This window comes from Lampetra fluviatilis, chromosome 39, assembly GCF_964198595.1.
Source record: "Lampetra fluviatilis chromosome 39, kcLamFluv1.1, whole genome shotgun sequence".
Taxonomy (NCBI): Eukaryota; Metazoa; Chordata; class Hyperoartia; order Petromyzontiformes; family Petromyzontidae; genus Lampetra; species Lampetra fluviatilis.
The window spans coordinates 45,711-68,122 of record NC_136313.1 but is presented as its reverse complement, the minus strand read 5'-3'; the positions used below and the strand labels follow the sequence as shown (position 1 = coordinate 68,122).

General features: G+C 50.2%; 1 protein-coding gene across 2 annotated transcripts; it reads right to left on the bottom strand.

Moving 5' to 3' along the window:
- Positions 1-1,767: 1,767 nt before the first annotated feature.
- On the bottom strand, positions 1,768-22,136 carry LOC144945796 (dual specificity protein kinase CLK2-like). 2 transcript variants are annotated; one of them, XM_078874318.1, is made up of 13 exons: positions 21,974-22,136; positions 13,186-13,364; positions 11,910-12,183; positions 10,950-11,046; positions 10,551-10,617; positions 10,034-10,150; positions 9,233-9,399; positions 8,282-8,376; positions 7,703-7,832; positions 7,179-7,261; positions 6,516-6,595; positions 5,874-5,964; positions 1,769-4,467 (listed from the first exon to the last, which is right to left on the bottom strand). In XM_078874318.1, exons 1-13 carry the CDS (start codon positions 21,983-21,985, stop codon positions 4,270-4,272), a joined length of 1,590 nt encoding a protein of 529 aa, XP_078730444.1. In that variant the 5' UTR covers positions 21,986-22,136; the 3' UTR covers positions 1,769-4,269. The 2 variants fall into 2 exon arrangements, with proteins under 2 accessions (XP_078730445.1, XP_078730444.1); XM_078874319.1 differs by lacking the exons at positions 10,950-11,046; positions 13,186-13,364; positions 21,974-22,136 and having other exon boundaries at positions 1,768-4,467; positions 11,910-11,959.
- Positions 22,137-22,412: the final 276 nt, after the last annotated feature.

Below are 22,412 nucleotides of genomic sequence, written 5' to 3'. Positions count from 1 at the left end.
TGCAGGCGATGCGGAGGGACCTGTCGTGTGGTGTCATCACGCCACCTACAGGGCGGCCGTGGAGGGCGCAGCCACAACATGGGACCTGTTTGCCAGTATCAAAGTATGAAGAAATAAGAATCGGTTTCACCGTTTCTGGCAATAAAACAGGTGTTAAGATGTTCAAACACCAAATAGAAACTTTATGCAAGGAATTAAGTCTGAATTAACTCGTGAACATGCAATCGTGCTTTGATATAGGCATCGCCATCGAAACAGATTGGCCTATTCCAGCTACATCCTTCCCGAGGGCCTCGTCTCACTAGCGTCAGCCCAGAGAAGGCACCCACACTCTGGCTGCACTCCAGAGCGCCAGTGCCGCTCACGCGGGTCTGTGTGGGGCTACTTGGGTTGTACAACGATAGCGGTAGGGGAGCGATTAACCCCCAACGCGCTACGAACCTGGCCAACACCAGCGACAATGATTTGAACCGGCCCGGGGCCTCCTCTAGGTCAACTCAGCCTCAAAATGAGTACCTGCTACATTGTGTAAACCGCTTACTAGGGAGACAAAGGCGGCCGGGCGTGATGCTCTGTGGTGCAATTGCCCTCGTCCTTAGCTCAACTGTAAAAGCGCAGCCCTGCAAGTGCACGTTTACACCACTGCTGGCAGAAAGGCCGCCACGAGAGGGGAGCTCTTGAGAGTGTATTGGTCTACTCTTCCAGGCGTCTCGTAATAGGTGGGCGTATCCACAATCTATCGCACCGAACGCGAGCTTGCGGTCGACTGCGGTGTGACCCCGTTTACGCAGCTGGGTGAAGAGACGTGGGGGGTCACGGGGGAGTTACCTCGGTTCCTAATGCCGCTCCGGAAGATGAAATTGAATCGACGACCTCTGGATTGCGAGTCCAGTGTGCTACCCACCACACGACAGCCAACAAAAACAAGGTAAAGCTGTCGTGGTCGTTACGAGAGATGTGTGTGGCAAGCCAGGAAGATTGTCCCATGCAGTTACCGACAACGCATAATGCCCGATGTAAACAGCCCGAGTGTAATCGTGACATGCTTTGATGTTGTCTGCCGGCCGAATCGCCCCCCTTGAAAAAGAGATTATTAGCTCAATGGCCTTTACTCGGGAAATAAACTTCCCGAGTGTGTTCAACGTCCGTGTACACCCTGCCGGTCATCTCGGCACCTGTGTCCGTCTCGTTACCTCCTGCCAGCAGCGAGCTTTCCATACTGCACGCAGACGGCCCTCAAAGTGCACCTAACCTGGCACAAACGCCGTGCCGACGTCACCGCTACTGAGTGTCGAATGGGCGGCTGCTTGTTGTAGCCGTGTGAACTCACCCCATGTGAATTGGATCGCTTGGACAAACGTGAGGCTGCTGCAGGGCTAGTGGCCAGTAGAGGGCAGTGCCGTATCAATTTCAGCAAGATCGACGCTCCCACGTGTCTACGTTGCCCGCCTTCACCAAACACGCACTGCCCAGCGTAGCGAATTATGGTCAAACAAACCCCACGACCCGCACGGAGTGGGAAGGCTTGCACACGGCAGTGGAATGACCGGTGATGCATATGGGTTTGCTGTGCAACTTCTGCGGCCACTAATGGCCGCTAGATTCACCCCAAGGTGAACAACCGAATAGCCAAAGGGTTGGGGTTGGGCGAGTGGTAAGCCCTGAAGGAATGGGCAGGGCAGGGTGGCATTACCACTTTACTGGGGACCACTTACTCAGAATGACTATTTCCATGTTCCCTTTCTTGGAAAACCCCCAGGATAAGCCCAGCGCCTTCGTGTAAACAGAGCCGCCTTTATTTCTAAAAACGTATTTACACCGTTTCCTAAAAACTGTATACAAATATATTTATATCCGACACTTGCCAAACATCCGGTGCATCCGATTATCAGGTTTGGCTGTGGCGAGAGGCAATATAATGGCCGTCTCTCGCACAGCCACAACCTACCAACGACCCGGGCAGCCATACACAAGCCTCACGCACCTGCACGTATGCACACAGGCATGGAATGGCATAGCCACTCTAAGTAGATTCATAGTGACTACTCAACTCATAATCACCCCCGCCCTTCAAGCTGGGGGCATTTCAGAGTACTTCACTACGTTAGGCGATTGGGGCAGCAGCCATTCACCACGAGATGGTTGTAACATCACCACGGCGCCTGTGCCAGGCTTGGTGGACGCTGAGGCCATGTGGAGTGTGCAAGGCTCTCGCTACTGCCAAGTGAGAGGATAGGCCGAGGCGTTTGTAGGTTGACCGAGACGACTGGCAGATGCACCACCTGTGCTCCCCACTGCCAAGTTACGTTGTCCGCCAAACACGCCGCTCGTTGTTACGAGCGGCGCTCCTCTGCCCGTTGTTATCGGAGGGCGATTGCCTCGAACTGCTGTGGCGTTTCGATTTAAAGCTTTCGTGACTGCAGGGATTTATCTTCTTGGTTCTTTCGGTAAAGTCACGTAGAAGGGAAATAATAAAAATTAAACATAATAAAATTAAATTCTCACGTTTCGGCCACAACACAAGCAGCCGTCCTCGGGTGAAGACAGAGCTGTCTGAAAGACAGCGCTCCAATGAACACGGCTAAGCTTGGAAGCGTATTTTATGCTGGGTGGGAGGAGAAGAGCGCCTAGACAAAGGAGTTTACATATCAACAGAATAATTTAGCATTTAATAAACCGTGTTAATGTGAGAGAATTAGCAGGATGTTAAAGTCAGAAATAAGCATGTAACTGGGAGATTAGCATGTTAATGTGAGGAATTAGCATGTAACTGGTCACGGAAGTGGCTGTGTTAAAGTAAGAGTTTACATATCAACAGAGGCATTTAGTATATTGACGCTAAAGAATCTACCAGTTACATGCTAATTTATGACTTTAACATCCTGCTAATTCTCTCACATTAACACGGTTTATTCAATGAAAAAATATTCTGTTGATATGTAAATTCCTTTGTCAAGGCACTCTTCTCCTCCCACACAGTTTAAAATACGCTGCCAAGCTTAGCCGTGTTCATTGGAGCGCTGTCTTTCAGACAGCTCTGTCTTCACCTGAGGACGGCTGCTTGTGTTGTGGTCGAAACGTCGTGAGAATTGTATTGTTTTATTCGTATTATTTCCCTTCTACGTGACTTTACCGAAAGAACCAAGAAGATGCTGTGGCGTTCTTCACAAGTCTGCTCCACATAAAGAGTGGTAAAAACTGGCGAAGAAAACCTGGAGCTTGGAATTTAGCAATTACCAGGCCCAAAGTGTTACGCAGCTGATAAAAGATGCAACACAACTAATTTGAAAAGGAACCTCCACTGCCAAACCAGGGCTCGTCATAACACTGCTGAGGTATGGGAACTCCTCCACGCTCTTGCCAATTAACTGGTGGAGGGAGATTGGAGGGATAAGGGGATTCCCGTGCGAGGCAGTGGCCGTGGCTCTGCACTTAAAACTTGATACCCATTTCACTTCCATGCCAGCGCAATGAGAAGCCTCTCAGCCACTGAACTGCATGCATCACAGGGCCTCTGCCGAAGAGGCGATGCAGATCCTCAGCTCTTATTCACAACGCACACACGCATGCATGCCGCCAGGCACCAACACCACACACTTAAAAAACACACCAACCTCCAAGGCATACTTATGTACATTACCTTCCACTTGTTTTCGTCAACAAAACATTCAAACTTTGCACGAGTGATACGACCTCAACTTGAGATGAGAGTTTTACATCGAGAAAATATGACCCTCCCCTCACGCTGTGGACCAAGCCCTCTTCGGATTGTTAAAAACACTTCTGATTTATCCAACATCATTTTTTGGGGAGAGCTTTTGTTGTACGAACCAGAACCGCCAAAACAGAGCCCCAATGAACTCCGCAATGAAAACAACGCGACTTGGTGCCGAGCAATTGTTTTAGCGGCAGTCTTCAGAATTGACGGCCAGCACTCCAGCCTTCATTGCTTTGGCACACGTCTTCCTCATCACGGCTTCACCACTCCTCGCGAGTCTTAGTTCTGCAACGACGGCCCCCTACTGGCCGCAGCAGTAGCAGCTGCGGCATTTCTCGCAAGCGCCCCCCCCCCCCCAGTTCCTGCAGAAAGTCAAGCAAGCTTCGGGGAGAGCCAAGTGAGCTTCGGGGCAGGCAAAGCTGCCGCACCGGCCGTCGGCCGTATCGCGCCGGTGGCAAAGACGAATGCGCCAGCGCGCCGCTGGCTGAAGGACAGGCACGGGAGGCGCCGGCGCGCGGCATTGTCGGGCGACGCTAGCGAGCACGGCTCAGTCACCGGCTGAGGTCGCGTGCGCCGACTCCAGCGCTCAGATCGCACGCGGAGGGAGGGAAGTAGGGATCCATGCCGCTGAAGAAGGGGTGGCGCAGCGCCTGCGCGAGCGTGATGCGTCGGGACGGCTCGTACTCCAGCATGCGCTGCAGCAGGTCCAGCAGCTCCAAGTGCTCCTGGCTGGAGGCCAGCATACAGCGCTGTGCGCACACACACACGGGGATACGGATTCTTCTACAGATAGTCCAGGTGCCAAAAATAGTTGTTTGGAAGAACATAAATTTAAAGACTTGTAGAGAAACACAAATTCACACAAGACACCCAGACTCACAGGGACACAGACTGAGAACGAGCCATAAACTCACAAAGATAGCCACAGACTAACGTAGAGGCCAAAGACACACACAGACTCAGCAAGAGAGCCATACATTGACAGACAGCCACTCGCACAGCAACCCAGACTCGCATCGAGAAGCAGACTCGGCAAGAGCCATAAAAAACTTGCACAGATCCACACACACAAAAACCCAGAAACTCGCACAGGGCTATCGGACTTCACAGATCCACAGGTTCATGCAGACAAACTCATGTAGAGACTCCGACTCAGAGGCCCAACGACTCAAGATAGTCATACATAAGGATTTAAGGAGGTGCATGTTCAGTGGTGCTTGCTTAAAAGCCTCAACAACTCAAAGTGCCTCAACATCCAATCGTAGTTTAAACACGTAGTAGCAGGCTTTCGCGACCAATATAATCCATAAGAGGTTTTTTAGGTTAGATCTCATAAATATAAATGTGTCGTTAAACTCGCCATAGCCAATTAGTAACAAAACTTGCCAATTCATGACTAGTTTAGCACACTGGTGTGTTGGAGAGTGAACCCACAATATTTAAAATTGTAAATTTCAACTATTCCACTGCCCTGCTGAAGTTCAGCCCAGAGGACTCCCTGTGCAGGTGTCCCTTGTTTGGCGCAAGGTGAACCGAGCACCGGCTTGTGAATAGGAATGCATCTGCCAATAGGGGGCAATGCTGCGATTGGATTTTCCAGTGAAGTAATTTGTGAGAAACCATTGTTGGAACATTACATCAGAACGCAAGAACGACTCGATTTAGAACATCACAGGATTTTAAATATCCACGGCGATGCAGAGAGTGAATTATTAACTGTTGAACACCACACGTCCTTTGCTGCAGTGGTGGTCGATAAAGAGCCCGTGACGTCAATCAAATAGAGTCGGCCATTGTGGGCCAGTGTCACGGTCCAAATTTACCAAATGCCCAAAAAATTACACCGCGAATTACTCAATGGGGATCACACATGGGCAACAATCATCGCCCACTATTGGCCGAATAATTACCCCTTGCAGGTCATGTGCCGAGTCAACCTGTGCCACAGAGAGACAACTCCCACTGGAGGTGTCCCTTTCAAATGTTTGTAATAAGATGAGATGAAAGTCACTTAACGCAGGTGAAGCCAAGATGCCCCAGCATAAAGGAGGGCGGGCTCTACCCAAAACATAATTTTCCTTGATGTTGTTGTTACCCTGGTTCGTCTCCTGTGTGTGGGTATATATGTAAAGAACATTCGCCAGCCAGCAGGTACCTTCAGGGGCTTGCAGTTTTGACGCACGAACCTGCCGGCCATGCCATCCTCGTCCCAGTCCAGCCGCCGGCGACGGAAATACTTCTGCTTCCTACACGGAACATTCAGAAGAACGGCAATCACAATCATTACTCTCAGTGGCAGGGTGAGTGGCAACGTCTGCCCACTGCGAGAGGGTAGCTCTATGCTATCAATCATTACTCTCAGTGGCAGTGTGAGTGGCAACGTCTGCCCACTGCGAGAGGGTAGCTCTATGCTATCCACCTCCGAGAGCCATTATATAATACACAGGGGGTTGCGCTGCACTGCGAGTTGCCAAAATGAATACTTTGGCTCAGGATTTGATGCCGCATTGGAAATTAAATATAAAATTAAACATTTTAAAATTGGTAGGATATATTTAAAGAGAGAAGGTGACAATGAATACAGGTAGTGGCATGCAGTACCAGCATCCAGAGCGGCACTGACACAAAGCGTGACGGAGATCGGCTTTTCAAATATTTTTTTATACAAAATGTGGATTTATGTAGCGTTTTACATAATGTGGCCGCATCTCAAGACTAAACAGAAACCATGGGGGCTTATTCATTTTGGGGGAAGAGGCAGTAAGACAGGAGAAAACGGGCTTGAGCCAGCATTCACCTCGTCGCTCTGATCATGTCAGAGGGAATCCGTCCCAGAATCCTCTCCATCATTGCCAAGTGCTCCATATTGTCGTGGGTCTGTCAAGGGGAAAGCAGTGAGCGCTGATGATCGTCTCGAGCCCAGACTCACACCCGTCTCATCCATTGTTCAACCACCGCACTACAGGTCACAACAACTCACTCATTCATCCACCTAATCACCCACTAAACTGCTAGTCACAACTCACGAACCTCACACTCTTACTCACCCACCACACTGCAGATTACAACACACTCCCCTACCCACTCACTAACCCACCCACGCACACTCGCTCACTCACCCAACTACTTGCTCACCAATCCATTCTCACTCAACCACCTATTTGTGCAGTTACTCACTCCCCCACCCACACATCATACCACAGGTCCCAACACTTTAACAATCTCGCTTAAATGAAGAAACGCATCACACGCTTTACCCGTTACAACTGAGAATTTTCTGTTTTGTTGCTGGCAGCTTGACATTTTGGGCCTTTGGGCCTGTGGCTCAGCAAGTGTGTTACTCAAACAGCACGCACGCTTTTACACACACGATTCCCGTGAGCTGAATAACGCTCCCCCGCGGACCCGTGCATGAACACTTGCCGATCGCAGCGCCTGTCCAACCTCACAGGTGTCTCACCTGGAACAGTGTGTACCCTGCGTAGTACTCGAAAAAGATGCACCCGAGGCTCCACACGTCGCAAGGGTGCGACCAGCCGAGCTCTGTTGGGGGGGGGGGGGGGGGAGACAATATGGCAGCCAGACCCTTAGCCAATAGCAAAGCGTAATAACAGTCTCTGTTATTATAACAGTACTCTTATCCGCGTGCAGTTTATCTGATTTGTGGATTAAAAGCTAATGTCTTTTCTCTTAAATCCAAATGAACAATCTAAAAAAGTTTTAGGTTGCTATTCCTGGACATGTTTATTACAAGTCACGTGCTTAACCTGAACGTATGTGCTCCAGTTAATCTGAAATCCAAGTGATTGCCTCTACAGTAGTCTTTATAACAGCAGGCAGTTTGATTACTTAGTATTGGCATGGCTCTGCTATCCACTTAGTGGGAGGAGTCTTCTACATGGGGAGTTTCAGGAGCGAGCATCGTGCGCGAGCCTCGGATTTCCCTGGTGAACTCAGTTGTCCACTCCTGCATGGCACACTCACCCAGGATGACCTCGGGCGGGCGGTAGTGGCGCGTCGACACCGTTGTGCTGTGGTACTCGTGGTCGAAGGTCGCGCTGCCGAAATCCACGACCTGCAGGGTCGGGTCCTTCACTGTGCGTTCGTTCCTTCTCTGTTGAAACCACAGCACCACCATCGCACCACCAGTGTCACCAGTGTTACCTCGGTGCCACTAGCGCGTCACCAGCCCACGCGCTAACTTACAGTGTGAGCTCGCATACCCGTGCAGCCATCAGAACCGGTTCTCACCATCAAGTTGCAAGCACCGAATTTTTTTCAATTAAAATGTTATCCTTGGTGAAGGTGGAGATACTTTTCACTGTACCAATGCATAATGTGCAAGTCGTAGATTGCTTTTTTTTGTATATTTGCTGTGGGCGCATGAGTGTTTGTAAATGTATTGTACTCAACCAGACATCAATGACGACTCGAAATAACCTACGCTTTTCATTATCATCGTTGTATTAGTAAATAGGCAAGGAAGGGTGCTTCGATTCATGGATTGAAATCAGGATCACTGGGGGGCGGTGGGCAGGGAGATGGGCGGGCGACCTGACGCACCTTGTAGGAGTTGTACTTCACGTGAAAGTCGGAATTCACAAACAAGATGTTCTCGGGCTTCAGATCGGTGTGCGTCAGCTTGTTGTCGTGCAAAACTGTGATGCGGAGACAAAATAGGGGGACGGCACCATCACCACGGGGTCATTCGCGAGGCAGAACAGCTCCACCACGCACGCCGTCTCCGAGTCGCCGTTCACACCCTCCCCCCCCCCTCAGCAGACGGCACGTCCACCAGCCACTCGGCTACATCAGACCGACAGCCACGCCAATGACGTCCACACCGCTCTTGTTGATGAATGATCCAGACCTCGCCGATTCACTCCATTCACTCGCTCACCGGTAGTCGGTCGCCTCAGCACGCTCTTATTGCTACGACCAGGTTCACCGTTCCTCCACCCATGCCAGCATTCACATTCACTCATCTAATTCCAAATAAGCTCGGGCATTCACTGTGGAACCATATTCCAATATAACGTCAGCCAGAAGGGTCCTGTAAAGTTTGCACAGCAGGGTGTGATGTTACTATGCATGATCCCAAATTGAGTAATTTGCTGGTAAATTTTCAGCATTGGGATGTTATGGCCAATACCAGATACACTGTTTTATCTATGGGAGGAAACCAGAGAACAGTTTAAGTTTAATGTATTAGGTATAGCCCTGTGAGCCATGCGGCTCTTGACTCGGGTGTGACCGCAACAAACTAAAACATGAACAAAGAACATCTTAAAGAATATACAAACTCCACACATAAAAGTGCCCGAGCCAGAAATCGAACATCTCAATAGAGGGCCTGGGAAATTGTTGACAGATTCTGGCTGCCTTCCCACTTGCCTGTGGTTTCCAGCACCTCCGAACCACTCTCTCCAAGTGTGAAACAACCATGTGGGGCGTTAAAAATTTGTATGTTCAATCAACGGTGGTCGTAGTGGAGGTGGAACTCCGTGTACTCACATTTGACGGCGCGGCACAGCTGGTGGGCCATATGCCGCACTTGATGGAGAGGGAAAGGCAGGTAGAGGTTGTCCCGGAGAAAATCGAAGGTGCTGAGGCCGAGCAGCTGGAAGACGATGCAAATGTGGCCATGGTAGTCGAACCAGTCGTACATCTGCACACACAGCCTGCCATACGAGGACACAGTGGCGTCACGGCGCGCACGCACGATGGCATCTACTGGGCAGGCCCAGTGAAGCGGGGCGACTTCCCTCTACGCTTCCGTGCGCCTTGTGCCGCACAGGGGCTTGCTGCCACTGGGGTCCTCCCTTGGCTAGGTTGCAGCGGGGCAATGGAATAAGTTCAGATGAGATGTGTTAAGCTGGCACCAATGTACGTGCAGGTGCCTACACCGCTCATTGTCAAGACACATCCGGCAACTCGTGTCTTGTCACTCAACATCAGTGGCACCAATTCCTGATCTCGCAATAGCCGTATCGAATTGTAAATGTCACAGGAGAACATGTGTTAAATAAATACATACAATCTGAAGACCTCTTCCCAAAGAGTCTGGCCAGCGTGGAAGAGTAGGCCGAAAAATACCCTCCCAGAGGAGCTCTCCAGAGCCCCCAATAGTGGAGGAGGCTCTCTGCCTGCAGTGGCATGAACAAGGAATTGCAGGGTTGCCTCTTTACCCTTCAAATACAACGCGGGGGGGGGGGGGGGGCACACTGCTACGCCTCAGCTATCGGGAGTGGACACTCGCACGCAGACAGACGCCAGTGACCGGGGTGCAAACGAGACGGACGCTCTTGTACTCACTGTTTGCCATCGCAATGTTTCTCGTTGATTTTTTCGAGCACGTTGATTTCTAACTTTGCGGCTTCTCTGTATTTGTCCACATTTTTTATAATTTTTACAGCCACCTCAGATTTGCCCCTGTGAACGAGAAAGTTGCCACTTATTATTAAAAAGGAAACGTGAATACAGATGTCACCTGCAAAACTGCATTTGCAACAAGACAAGAATGATTTCTGCTCAAATGGGTGGAGGCAGCGGTTGCAATTCCACATTCTTATGGTGGGTGGGGGGCAAGCGTATCCATGAAGACCACTGTTGATCTTCCCCACAAAGTGGTACTCGTTTAACTTAGTACATAATTTGGACCCCTTCAGAAAAGGGGGGGAAGGGAGCAAGTCAACCCCCACTATGGTGTGAACTTGTGACCTTCCGTTTACTAGCCACTCGCTCTGCCGCTGAGCCACATGGCCACTAAGGCAATTCATGCAGCAGATAAAACGCACAAGATGGGAAGGTACCGGTGTGACGCTGCGCTTACCCGAGGTGGTCGGCACATCGAACAACTTTACCAAAGGTCCCTTCCCCTAAGGTGGAAATAACTTCATCTAAACAGGAAGACAAACACAAAGTCAGTGACAACTGTACGCAAACAAAAAATACTTTTCAATTATGAATTACTGCAAAGGTAAATATTGCCTTTCAGATCTGCACAAGGTGTTTGCTGTGCGAGGTTTACGTTAAACTATATGCTTGTGCGTTTGTGATGCAATGCATCATAACATCAAAACATGTTATCTGAATAATTGGTGCTCGTAAGTAACAGATGATAAGAACGAGAGAGGAAACATGTGAAGAAACACACAAAAATACTATGACAGGTTCTGACAAAAAAAATTTGACACTAGAGAGCGCTAAATGGTTACGGAAGGAGCTGTACATCTCGCTTGCAGCCAGTCGCCGATCCGATAGATTAGGTGGCCGTCTGAGTCATCTTGAACAATCTTGGCCCGCCGCTGATGCCTCTCCTTGCTCCTCTGTGGTCGCCACCCAGTTTCCCGGACCAGCGGTCAAGCGGCACACCGTAAAGACCCGGCCAAATCGCCCGCGGCGGCAGAAGGGGGGCGGCAGCCAAAGTGGCGCGCGCGAGCAGGGTGCCCCGGGGATGTCCGCAAAAACGCGTTTCAACGGCAGCGACGGCAGGTGGTGGGTGGTCGGCAATGGCATTGTGTCGATGCCCGGCAATGCATTTGTGGCACATGGGATGTATAAACGATAGGGATATCGCAAGGGACATGTGAAGATACAGGCACGGCTACAACACGGTCATATGTTCAAACTTACACTTTTTTTTCAAACAGACTTGCGGCAAGTCGACCCGTCAGCGCATGCAGGACAGTACAATAAATTGGCTACCGCTTGCTACTAATAGGCAATCATCTACACTAGCGATAACACACTTACCTGCAACGGGTTTATGAATGTAAACAAGTTAATCTTTGGCACGTAACGCTACACCAAAAAGCACCCCTAAGAGTTAACAAAAAAAATTACAGAAGTTAAAAACAAACTTTTACGAAAATGAATACCTCACACATTAACCCATTACAGAAAACAAAATCAAGAACTTCATCGTAAATTTTACACGCTATCAACTCCCTACCACAGAAAAAACATCACACTTGCAGTTCATACACACAATGCGTACACACGCACGGTAAACAAGGCAAATCATTTCAGAAATTAGTTTAACGATCGACCCTGCCGCTCTCCAAGACCTCACATGGCACGCGAGTTGCCGTTAGCACTACGCGGCGTGGGCAGGCAAACAAACACCAACAGCGCCGCCACCACAGCCGCCACCACAGCCGCCACCACAACCCCTCCCCCCGGTACTCACCGATGCACTCCGGTTCCGCGGCTGCTGCTGCTGCCGCCGCCTCCGCTTCTTTTGACGCCGCTCGTAGCTGTCAGGCGAGCAGCTGCCTTCCCGCGCGTGGCAGCGACGCGAGCGCCGGCGCGAGCGGGTGCGCCGGCGTGAGCGTGAACGCCAGCACCGGCTGCAGCTGGGTCGCTTGCTCCGCTCGCAGCAGAAATCGCCGGCAGCGGCGGCTCGCTCCTCCCTCCGCCTTCTGGGTTCCGGCGCGTCGTACGCGCGACACAACCGCTCCGAGCTGTGGAGACCAATGGCAAAACGACGGCATCAGCTTGTGAAATATAACACTGCTGCTGCTGCTCTGAAGAACACCATTTGAAAAGATATCTGCCTCCCTATATAGCCTCTTCACTCAATCTCCCCCCTGCCCCCCTCTCTTTCAAATCTCTCTGCCCCACCCTCTCTCTCAATGCCACTCTCACTACCTCCCTGTTCCGTGCCAATACCAATGAGATGCGGTTCGCTGGGGGTCGCCGTAATGTTTACTCAACTCTTGCCGTTGCTACACCTTATCAGCCATTGGCTAACGTAGTGCACACCACAGTTCATACAGCACGTACTCTAAACTGTAACAGCTGCAGATACCCATGCAGTGCCAATCCCACCAATCGGCATAAACACCTGCGATCGCCACGGCGCCCCCAGTGTCAACAAGGCCGAAGGTGAGGCTGCACCTTTGTGACAACAGCTCACGGTCTGCCGGCTTATAGCTGTGGAATCATCTCCTCGGCTGCGGCTGCTCATCGTAGGAGCTCATTCAGTCGGTTCCTTGCCGAGTGGTGGCAGAATGCCTGGGACTAAGATCGGACTGCATTACACCTCCACTGCCCGTCTGCCACTCGTTCACATTGGGCACCAGACAAAAAGCTATCCACACCATACGAGCCCAGGCTCAACAGGCCGGAGTGTGGGTCTGGGCGTCTTAGCACCGTGTCATTCCTACTGCGTGTGACTGCTGTGGAGCTGGCCAGCAGACAGCTGCCCATTGTCGAGAACTGTTTCTCACAACAGAAACTGTGGAGAGAGAAGGCCAAGCCAAGGCAATGAAATTGTGATGACTAAGTACCGTAGTTCATTGGCTTGGATATAGACTTTGATAGCAAACATAAGAAACGAGAATAAGCGGTCGCAAATGTCGCACGAGTTTAAATTAAATATTTAAATGGGTTGATACCGGCGGCGCATTCTAGAGAGCGAGCCTGTTGGGGTTAGCGACGCGCAGGAGGCAGCCGGGGCTCACCTGTATGAGAGGCGTGAGCGGGTCTGGTAGCTGTCCCGGTGGCGAGCACGCACTAATCGCTCCTCCGCATCCAGCCGGCGCCGGTTTCTCCGAGAGGGGCTGGAAACCTCAAAGCGGCAGCCGTCTCGTTCGGACGAGCAGCGGCGCCGCTGCTGCTGCTGCTGCTTCGGGCACGGCATCTGGAAACCCCCCCGTTCACCGCACACGGCCAATTACACGTTCATCCTGGGGTTTCACTCCTCAAAAATAACGCAGATTATTCACATACACTACCAGCAGGAGCAATAGATAACCCGCAAGAGCAACGGTCTGTGGCGGATATGGTGGGGGTGCTGAAGCCATCTTCGTAAACAAGACCAACATGGGCACAATGCCAGCAGCCCATCTGTGACAGAAATAGATGGATGATTGCACTGCTGGCACACTCACCAAGAGGCCTCCTTCGAAACGAGAGGTGTGTTCGTTTCTGTCTTTGTTCGTCTGTGGCTGTATATGTAGGTGATTGTGTCTGCGATTGGCTGGGTCATGCAGCCCCCATGCCCAAGCTGCTTGTTTAGTCAAATAGAGGGGGCTAAACGGATGCAGTATGGGCCAGAGAATAGATAGCTGGACCTATGTGGTATAGGAGGATGTGGAGCTGAGTGGACTTGCCAATGACTGAGGTGCCTGGATCAGCCTCCATGGAGGCGGCTTGTGCAGAATGCCACTGAGCAGTTGGAGACGGTCGCCTTCCAACAACAGCGGAGGGCGGAGAAGTGACGCTTACAACAACGAACAGAGCGCTGGGCGACTAAACGCAGCAAGTTGGCACAGTGGGGAGCACAGATGGTGCATCTGCCAGTCACCTCAGTCAACCTATAAACACCTGGGTCTATACTGTGGCTTGGCAACATCAAGAGCTTTGAACACTCCACATGGCCTCAAAGTACACCTAGCCTGGCACAGACGCCGTGGTAATGTTACAACCACTTAGTGGCGAATGGTTGCTGCCGCATTAAATCGCAGCCAATCAATCCATGGCACCTGGGTTGGTCCCGTGACCTCCTGCCAGTGAGCCGTCGACACTTCAAGAGGCCTCCGAGAGCCATGGTGACAGCACCACCACTCAGTGGTGAATGGCGGCTGTTGTTATTGTGAATGTCTGTGTGCCAATAAGCAAAGAAAGTATTGACATGGGAGCAAACCCAACTGCTCATCTGTGACGTAAATAGATGGGAGCCCTACTGCTTGTGGCACAGGGACTGAACCGTCAGGCCGGGAGAGAGTAGATAAAGATTCACATCGCGATGCGTTCGTACACGTTCAGTCACGAGCACTATTTTTCAAAAAGGAACAGTTTGTTTGATAACCACAACCCCTATGTTACTTGGCAACATCATGTAGTTCTGCACATTACGCAACCTTAGCCAAAATTGAAAATCATCATAACACATTTGGGGGGTGTCAAGTTGAAGACAATTCTGTAGTTTACATTTAAATTGATTATTTTTTTAACAAGGCAATGGTTTGACCAGTACACAAAATTGTATACATCGTAACCATCACAGCACGACTGCGGAGCAAAGCCAAAAAATTCCGGCAATCAGAAATAAATTGTAATAGCCAAGTGTAACACGTTGCTTGAATTGAGCAAAGTTCTTGTCAGGGCTTTGATAGAGACAATGGCAGGGATTTCCAAAGTGGAACAGTGCAGACATGCAGGAAGAGCAGTATTGTGACCTTCGGTGTGGTGGGCGAGTCGGCGGGTGAACTCGTGGTTGGGCGAGCGGGCGAGTGAGTGAATGGGTGCAAGTGGGCCAGTAACTTTGTGAGTGGGCGTGAGCATGGCCTGCAGTTTGGCGATTGATGACGGGAGCTGATGATAACGAGCGTGATGTTGGCGCGCTGATAACTGCGAGTTGTAACGGAGACGATGTTTACGTTGATGAATGTGACGTGTACAAGTGTACGAATATGAAGATTTACATTCAATACGATGTTCGTAACGGTGTTAACGTCGTTAAGTAAAATGGCTGCTATGTTGTTTACAACACCGACGTTAATGTTTGAGTTATGGGATGATTTACGGATACCATTTACATAGGGAAGCAATGTTGAATCTCAAGCCTTTCAGGATGGCTCTGCCACAATGAACACTACTACTGCGACTACACATAACACAAATGAGGCCCAAGCTGGAATCCTGCTGCTGTCACACAAATCTGGAAATATGAGCTGGAGCACCCAGTTCCTAAACCAGCAGTCAAGGGTGGAGGGAGTGATCACAGTATGTAACACAATTGTTGTGCCTGGGTACTCGGTGTGATTTTTTAATTGCTTATGCCTAAAAAGTATAGAAAATGGCAATTATTCCCCACAAACTTTGCTTTTGTGACCAGGACTTTATGTGAACGAAAGACACTAATACACACCACGTTTTCTCATTGAAAATAGGAACATTTCAAAACCCCTCCCTCAAGCTCTTCACACAATGATATCCTTACTCAATTCAAGAAACTTTAAAAGTGATGTCTGTTGTCTCCGTGTGTGTGTGTAGTCTGTGTGTGTGTAGTCTGTGTGTGTGTAGTCTGTGTGTGTGTAGTCTGTGTGTGTGTAGTCTGTGTGTGTGTAGTCGTCTGTGTAGTCTGTGTGTGTGTGGTCTGTGTGTGTGTGTGGTCTGTGTGTGTGTAGTCTTTGTGTGTGTGTAGTCTTTGTGTGTGTGTAGTCGTCTGTGTGTGTAGTCGTTGTGTGTGTAGTCGTGTGTGTGTGTGTAGTCGTCTGTGTGTGTGTAGTCGTCTGTGTGCGTAGTCGTCGTGTGTGTAGTCGTTGTGTGTGTAGTCGTGTGTGTGTAGACGTGTGTGTGTAGTCGTGTGTGTGTGTGGTCGTCTGTGTGTGTGTAGTCGTGTGTGTGTGTAGTCTGTGTGTGTGTAGTATCTCTGCGTGTGTGTAGTATCTCTGCGTGTGTGTAGTATCTCTGCGTGTGTGTAGTATCTCTGCGTGTGTGTAGTATCTCTGCGTGTGTGTAGTATCTCTGTGTGTGTGTAGTATCTCTGTGTGTGTGTAGTCTGTGTGTGTAGTCTCTGTGTGTGTGTAGTCGTCTGTGTGTGTGTGTAGTCGTCCGTGTGTGTAGTCGTCCGTGTGTGTAGTCGTCTGTGTGTGTAGTCGTCCGTGTGTGTGTGTAGTCGTCCGTGTGTGTGTGTAGTCGTCCGTGTGTGTAGTCGTCCGTGTGTGTGTGTGTAGTCGTCCGTGTGTGTGTGTAGTCGTCTGTGTGTGTGTAGTCGTGTGTGTAATATCTCTGCGTGTGTGTAGTCTGTGTGTGTAGTATCTCTGCGTGTGTAGTATCTCTGCGTGTGTGTAGTATCTCTGCGTGTGTGTAGTATCTCTGCGTGTGTGTAGTATCTCTGCGTGTGTGTAGTATCTCTGCGTGTGTGTAGTATCTGTCTGTGTGTGCAGTCTGTGTGTGTGTAGTCGTCTGTGTGTAGTCGTCTGTGTGTAGTCGTCTGTGTGTGTGTAGTCGTCTGTGTGTGTAGTCGTCTGTGTGTGTGTGTAGCCGTCTGTGTGTGTGTAGTCGTCTGTGTGTGTGTAGTCGTCTGTGTGTGTGTAGTCGTCTGTGTGTGTGTAGTATCTGTGTGTGTGTAGTATCTGTGTGTGTAGTCTGTGTGTGTGTAGTCTGTGTGTGTGTGTAGTATGTGTGTGTGTAGTCTTCTGTGTGTGTGTAGTCGTCTGTGTGTGTGTAGTATCTCTGCGTGTGTGTAGTCTGTGTGTGTAGTATCTCTGTGTGTGTGTAGTATCCCTGCGTGTGTGTAGTCTGTGTGTGTAGTATATCTGTGTGTGTGTAGTATATCTGTGTGTGTGTGTAGTCTGTGTGTGTGTGCAGTCTGTGTGTGTGTGCAGTATGTGTGTGTGTGCCGTCTGTGTGTGTGTGTAGTCTGTGTGTGTGTAGTCTGTGTGTGTGTAGCATCTCTGTGTGTGTGTAGTATCTCTGTGTGTGTGTGTAGTCTGTGTGTGTGTGTAGTCTGTGTGTGTGTGTGTAGTCTGTGTGTGTGTGTGTGTAGTGTGTGTAGTGTGTGTGTAGTGTGTGTGTAGTGTGTGTGTAGTGTGTGTGTAGTGTGTGTGTAGTGTCTCTGCGTGTGTGTGTAGTGTGTGTGTAGTCTTTGTGTGTGTAGTCGTCTGTGTGTGTAGTCGTCTGTGTGTGTAGTCGTTGTGTGTGTAGTCGTTGTGTGTGTAGTCGTTTGTGTGTGTGTAGTCGTGTGTGTGTGTGTGTAGCCGTCTGTGTGTGTGTGTAGCCGTCTGTGTGTGTGTGTAGCCGTCTGTGTGTGTGTGTAGTCGTCTGTGTGTGTGTAGTCGTCTGTGTGTGTGTAGTCGTCTGTGTGTGTGTAGTCGTCTGTGTGTGTGTAGTCGTCTGTGTGTGTGTAGTCGTCTGTGTGTGTGTAGTCGTCTGTGTGTGTGTAGTCGTCTGTGTGTGTGTAGTCGTCTGTGTGTGTGTAGTCGTCTGTGTGTGTGTAGTCGTCTGTGTGTGTGTAGTCGTCTGTGTGTGTGTAGTCGTCTGTGTGTGTGTAGTCGTCTGTGTGTGTGTAGTCGTCTGTGTGTGTGTAGTCGTCTGTGTGTGTGTAGTCGTCTGTGTGTGTGTAGTCGTCTGTGTGTGTGTAGTCGTCTGTGTGTGTGTAGTCGTCTGTGTGTGTGTAGTCGTCTGTGTGTGTGTAGTCGTCTGTGTGTGTGTAGTCGTCTGTGTGTGTGTAGTCTGTGTGTGTGTGTAGTCTGTGTGTGTGTGTAGTCTGTGTGTGTGTGTAGTCTGTGTGTGTGTGTGTAGTCTTCTGTGTGTGTGTAGTCGTCTGTGTGTGTGTAGTCTGTGTGTGTAGTATCTCTGTGTGTGTGTGTAGTATCCCTGCGTGTGTGTAGTCTGTGTGTGTAGTATATCTGTGTGTGTGTAGTATATCTGTGTGTGTGTAGTGTGTGTGTAGTCTGTGTGTGTGTAGTATCTCTGTGTGTGTGTGTAGTCTGTGTGTGTGTGTAGTCTGTGTGTGTGTGTAGTGTGTGTGTGTAGTGTGTGTGTGTAGTGTGTGTAGTATCTCTGCGTGTGTGTGTAGTGTGTGTGTGTAGTCTTTGTGTGTGTAGTCGTCTGTGTGTGTAGTCGTCTGTGTGTGTAGTCGTGTGTGTGTGTAGTCGTCTGTGTGTGTGTGTAGTCGTCTGTGTGTGTGTGTAGTCGTCTGTGTGTGTGTGTAGTCGTCTGTGTGTGTGTGTAGTCGTCTGTGTGTGTGTGTAGTCGTCTGTGTGTGTGTGTAGTCGTCTGTGTGTGTGTGTGTGTAGTCGTCTGTGTGCGTAGTAGTCTGTGTGCGTAGTCGTCTGTGTGCGTAGTCGTCTGTGTGCGTAGTCGTGTGTGTGTGTGTAGTCGTCTGTGTGTGTGTAGTCGTCTGTGTGTGTGTGTAGTCGTCTGTGTGTGTGTGTAGTCGTCTGTGTGTGTGTGTAGTCGTCTGTGTGTGTAGTCGTCTGTGTGTGTAGTCGTCTGTGTGCGTAGTAGTCTGTGTGCGTAGTCGTCTGTGTGCGTAGTCGTCTGTGTGCGTAGTCGTCTGTGTGCGTAGTCGTCTGTGCGTAGTCGTGTGTGTGTAGTCGTGTGTGTGTAGTCGTCTGTGTGTGTGTAGTCGTCTGTGTGTGTGTGTAGTCGTCTGTGTGTGTGTAGTCGTCTGTGTGTGTGTGTAGTCGTCTGTGTGTGTAGTCGTCTGTGTGTGTGTGTAGTCGTCTGTGTGTGTGTAGTCGTCTGTGTGTGTGTAGTCGTCTGTGTGTGTGTAGTATCTGTGTGTGTAGTCTGTGTGTGTGTGTAGTCTGTGTGTGTGTGTAGTCTGTGTGTGTGTGTGTAGTCTTCTGTGTGTGTGTAGTCGTCTGTGTGTGTGTAGTCTGTGTGTGTAGTATCTCTGTGTGTGTGTGTAGTATCCCTGCGTGTGTGTAGTCTGTGTGTGTAGTATATCTGTGTGTGTGTAGTATATCTGTGTGTGTGTGTAGTGTGTGTGTAGTCTGTGTGTGTGTAGTATCTCTGTGTGTGTGTGTAGTCTGTGTGTGTGTGTAGTCTGTGTGTGTGTGTGTAGTGTGTGTGTGTAGTGTGTGTGTGTAGTGTGTGTAGTATCTCTGCGTGTGTGTGTAGTGTGTGTGTGTAGTCTTTGTGTGTGTAGTCGTCTGTGTGTGTAGTCGTCTGTGTGTGTAGTCGTGTGTGTGTGTAGTCGTCTGTGTGTGTGTGTAGTCGTCTGTGTGTGTGTGTAGTCGTCTGTGTGTGTGTGTAGTCGTCTGTGTGTGTGTGTAGTCGTCTGTGTGTGTGTGTAGTCGTCTGTGTGTGTGTGTAGTCGTCTGTGTGCGTAGTAGTCTGTGTGCGTAGTCGTCTGTGTGCGTAGTCGTCTGTGTGCGTAGTCGTGTGTGTGTGTGTAGTCGTCTGTGTGTGTGTAGTCGTCTGTGTGTGTGTGTAGTCGTCTGTGTGTGTGTGTAGTCGTCTGTGTGTGTAGTCGTCTGTGTGTGTAGTCGTCTGTGTGTGTAGTCGTCTGTGTGCGTAGTAGTCTGTGTGCGTAGTCGTCTGTGTGCGTAGTCGTCTGTGTGCGTAGTCGTCTGTGTGCGTAGTCGTCTGTGTGCGTAGTCGTGTGTGTGTAGTCGTGTGTGTGTAGTCGTCTGTGTGTGTGTAGTCGTCTGTGTGTGTGTGTAGTCGTCTGTGTGTGTGTGTAGTCGTCTGTGTGTGTGTAGTCGTCTGTGTGTGTGTAGTCGTCTGTGTGTGTGTAGTCGTCTGTGTGTGTGTGTAGTCGTCTGTGTGTGTAGTCGTCTGTGTGTGTAGTCTGTGTGTGTAGTCTGTGTGTGTGTGGTCTGTGTGTGTGTGTAGTCTGTGTGTGTGTAGTCGTCCGTGTGTGTGTAGTCGTCCGTGTGTGTGTGTAGTCGTCCGTGTGTGTGTGTAGTCGTCCGTGTGTGTGTGTAGTCGTCCGTGTGTGTGTGTAGTCGTGTGTGTAGTATCTCTGCGTGTGTGTAGTCTGTGTGTGTAGTATCTCTGTGTGTGTGTAGTATCTCTGCGTGTGTGTAGTCTGTGTGTGTGTAGTATCTCTGTGTGTGTGTGCAGTCTGTGTGTGTGTGCAGTCGTCTGTGTGTGTGTGTAGCCGTCTGTGTGTGTGTGTAGCCGTCTGTGTGTGTAGCAGTCTGTGTGTGTAGCAGTCTGTGTGTGTAGTCGTCTGTGTGTGTGTGTAGCCGTCTGTGTGTGTGTGTAGCCGTCTGTGTGTGTGTGTAGTCGTCTGTGTGTGTGTAGTCGTCTGTGTGTGTGTAGTCGTCTGTGTGTGTGTAGTCGTCTGTGTGTGTAGTCGTCTGTGTGTGTGTAGTCGTCTGTGTGTGTGTAGTCATCTGTGTGTGTAGTATCTGTGTGTGTGTAGTCTGTGTGTGTGTGTAGTCTGTGTGTGTGTGTAGTCTGTGTGTGTGTGTAGTCTGTGTGTGTGTGTAGTCTGTGTGTGTGTGTAGTCTGTGTGTGTAGTCTGTGTGTGTGTGTAGTGTGTGTGTAGTCTGTGTGTGTGTAGTATCTCTGTGTGTGTAGTATCTCTGTGTGTAGTGTGTGTAGTCTGTGTGTGTGTAGTGTGTGTAGTATCTCTGCGTGTGTGTGTAGTGTGTGTAGTGTGTGTGTGTAGTGTGTGTGTGTAGTGTGTGTGTAGTGTGTGTAGTCTGTGTGTGTGTAGTCTGTGTGTGTGTAGTCTGTGTGTGTGTAGTCTGTGTGTGTGTGTAGTCTGTGTGTGTGTGTAGTCTGTGTGTGTGTGTAGTCTGTGTGTGTGTGTAGTCTGTGTGTGTGTGTAGTCTGTGTGTGTGTAGTCTGTGTGTGTAGTCTGTGTGTGTGTGTAGTGTGTGTGTAGTATCTCTGCGTGTGTGTGTAGTGTGTGTGTAGTGTGTGTGTGTAGTGTGTGTGTGTAGTGTGTGTGTGTAGTGTGTGTGTGTAGTGTGTGTGTGTAGTGTGTGTGTGTAGTGTGTGTGTGTAGTGTGTGTGTGTAGTCTGTGTGTGTGTGTAGTCTGTGTGTGTGTGTAGTCTGTGTGTGTGTGTAGTCTGTGTGTGTGTGTAGTCTGTGTGTGTGTGTGTAGTCTGTGTGTGTGTGTGTAGTCTGTGTGTGTGTAGTCTGTGTGTGTGTAGTCTGTGTGTGTAGTCTGCGTGTGTAGTATCTCTGTGTGTGTGTAGTATCTCTGTGTGTGTGTAGTATCTCTGTGTGTGTGTAGTATCTCTGTGTGTGTGTGTAGTATCTCTGTGTGTGTGTAGTCTGTGTGTGTGTGTGTAGTCTGTGTGTGTGTGTAGTCTGTGTGTGTGTGTAGTCTGTGTGTGTGTAGTCTGTGTGTGTGTGGTCTGTGTGTGAGGGTACTGGAGCGGTGGCGCAGTGGTTTGGTTACTGCGAAACTAACCCCGACCACCACCTCAGCGACGGGGGAGGGTTACATCTGACCCGGCTTCACCACCCACCACCACCACCGCGCTACAAACAGCGGGAGGCACTTCTACGAGGAGCACGATACTCGCTCATGAGCAGCAGCAGCCACGACCCATCCGCTGCTGGATGACGACGAGAACGTCAAGGCCGCGCCTTACCGAAGTTGCCCCGACGATCGCGACGATGTTTGTTGCACTGAAAACAGTGCGGCAAAATCTCCACACAACAACAACAACAGCAGCAGCAACAACAACAACAGCAGCAGCGAGCGCCGGCGCAAGGCGAAGAAGCCGCGGCCCCGCGGCAGAAGCGGCGCCGAGGCGCGCGCGGTCGCATTTCAGGGCCCCGCGTCACCGCCACCAGCGAAGGAGAGAGCCTCTCGCTCGTCTCACCGTGTCTGCCATCGTCACCGTCTCTCCACGTGTCTCTCCCCGCGGCTCTCTCCGTGTCTCCACGTGTCTCTCCCCGTGTCTCTTCTTCCCGAGTCGCTTGCCTCTGAGGGCCGCTGGTCTCCTCTGCTCGAAATGGCGGCGGCGGCTTCGCACCACAATGCGACCAAACCACTCCCTGTGGGGACTCCCACTCTCTATTCCTGTCACCAGCAGCACATTTTATAATCCCTCGTCTCAAGTACTTTATGTAGTTTTATTTTATTTACTAACATGCGGAATTACTTGATGCCATTTAGTAAAAATCCGGGTTAAAGGAGTTTGAGTTGCTATTAAATGCCGCCCACCCCCCACTCGCGCACGGGATCGGTGTTGGTAGAGTCCGCACGATGTTCCGCGTCACACCCCGGGCGAGTGACGTCGCGATTCGATTCCAACACGA

What these genes read in the sequence shown, in the direction of transcription:
- LOC144945796 (XM_078874318.1), bottom strand. An exon ending in TGAAGTACAACTCCTACAAG is followed by an intron (nt 7,833 to 8,281) that starts GTGCGTCAGGTC and finishes TGGTTTCAACAG; the next exon opens with AGAAGGAACGAACGCACAGT. An exon ending in AAAACTGCAAGCCCCTGAAG is followed by an intron (nt 4,468 to 5,873) that starts GTACCTGCTGGC and finishes GTGTGCGCACAG; the next exon opens with CGCTGTATGCTGGCCTCCAG.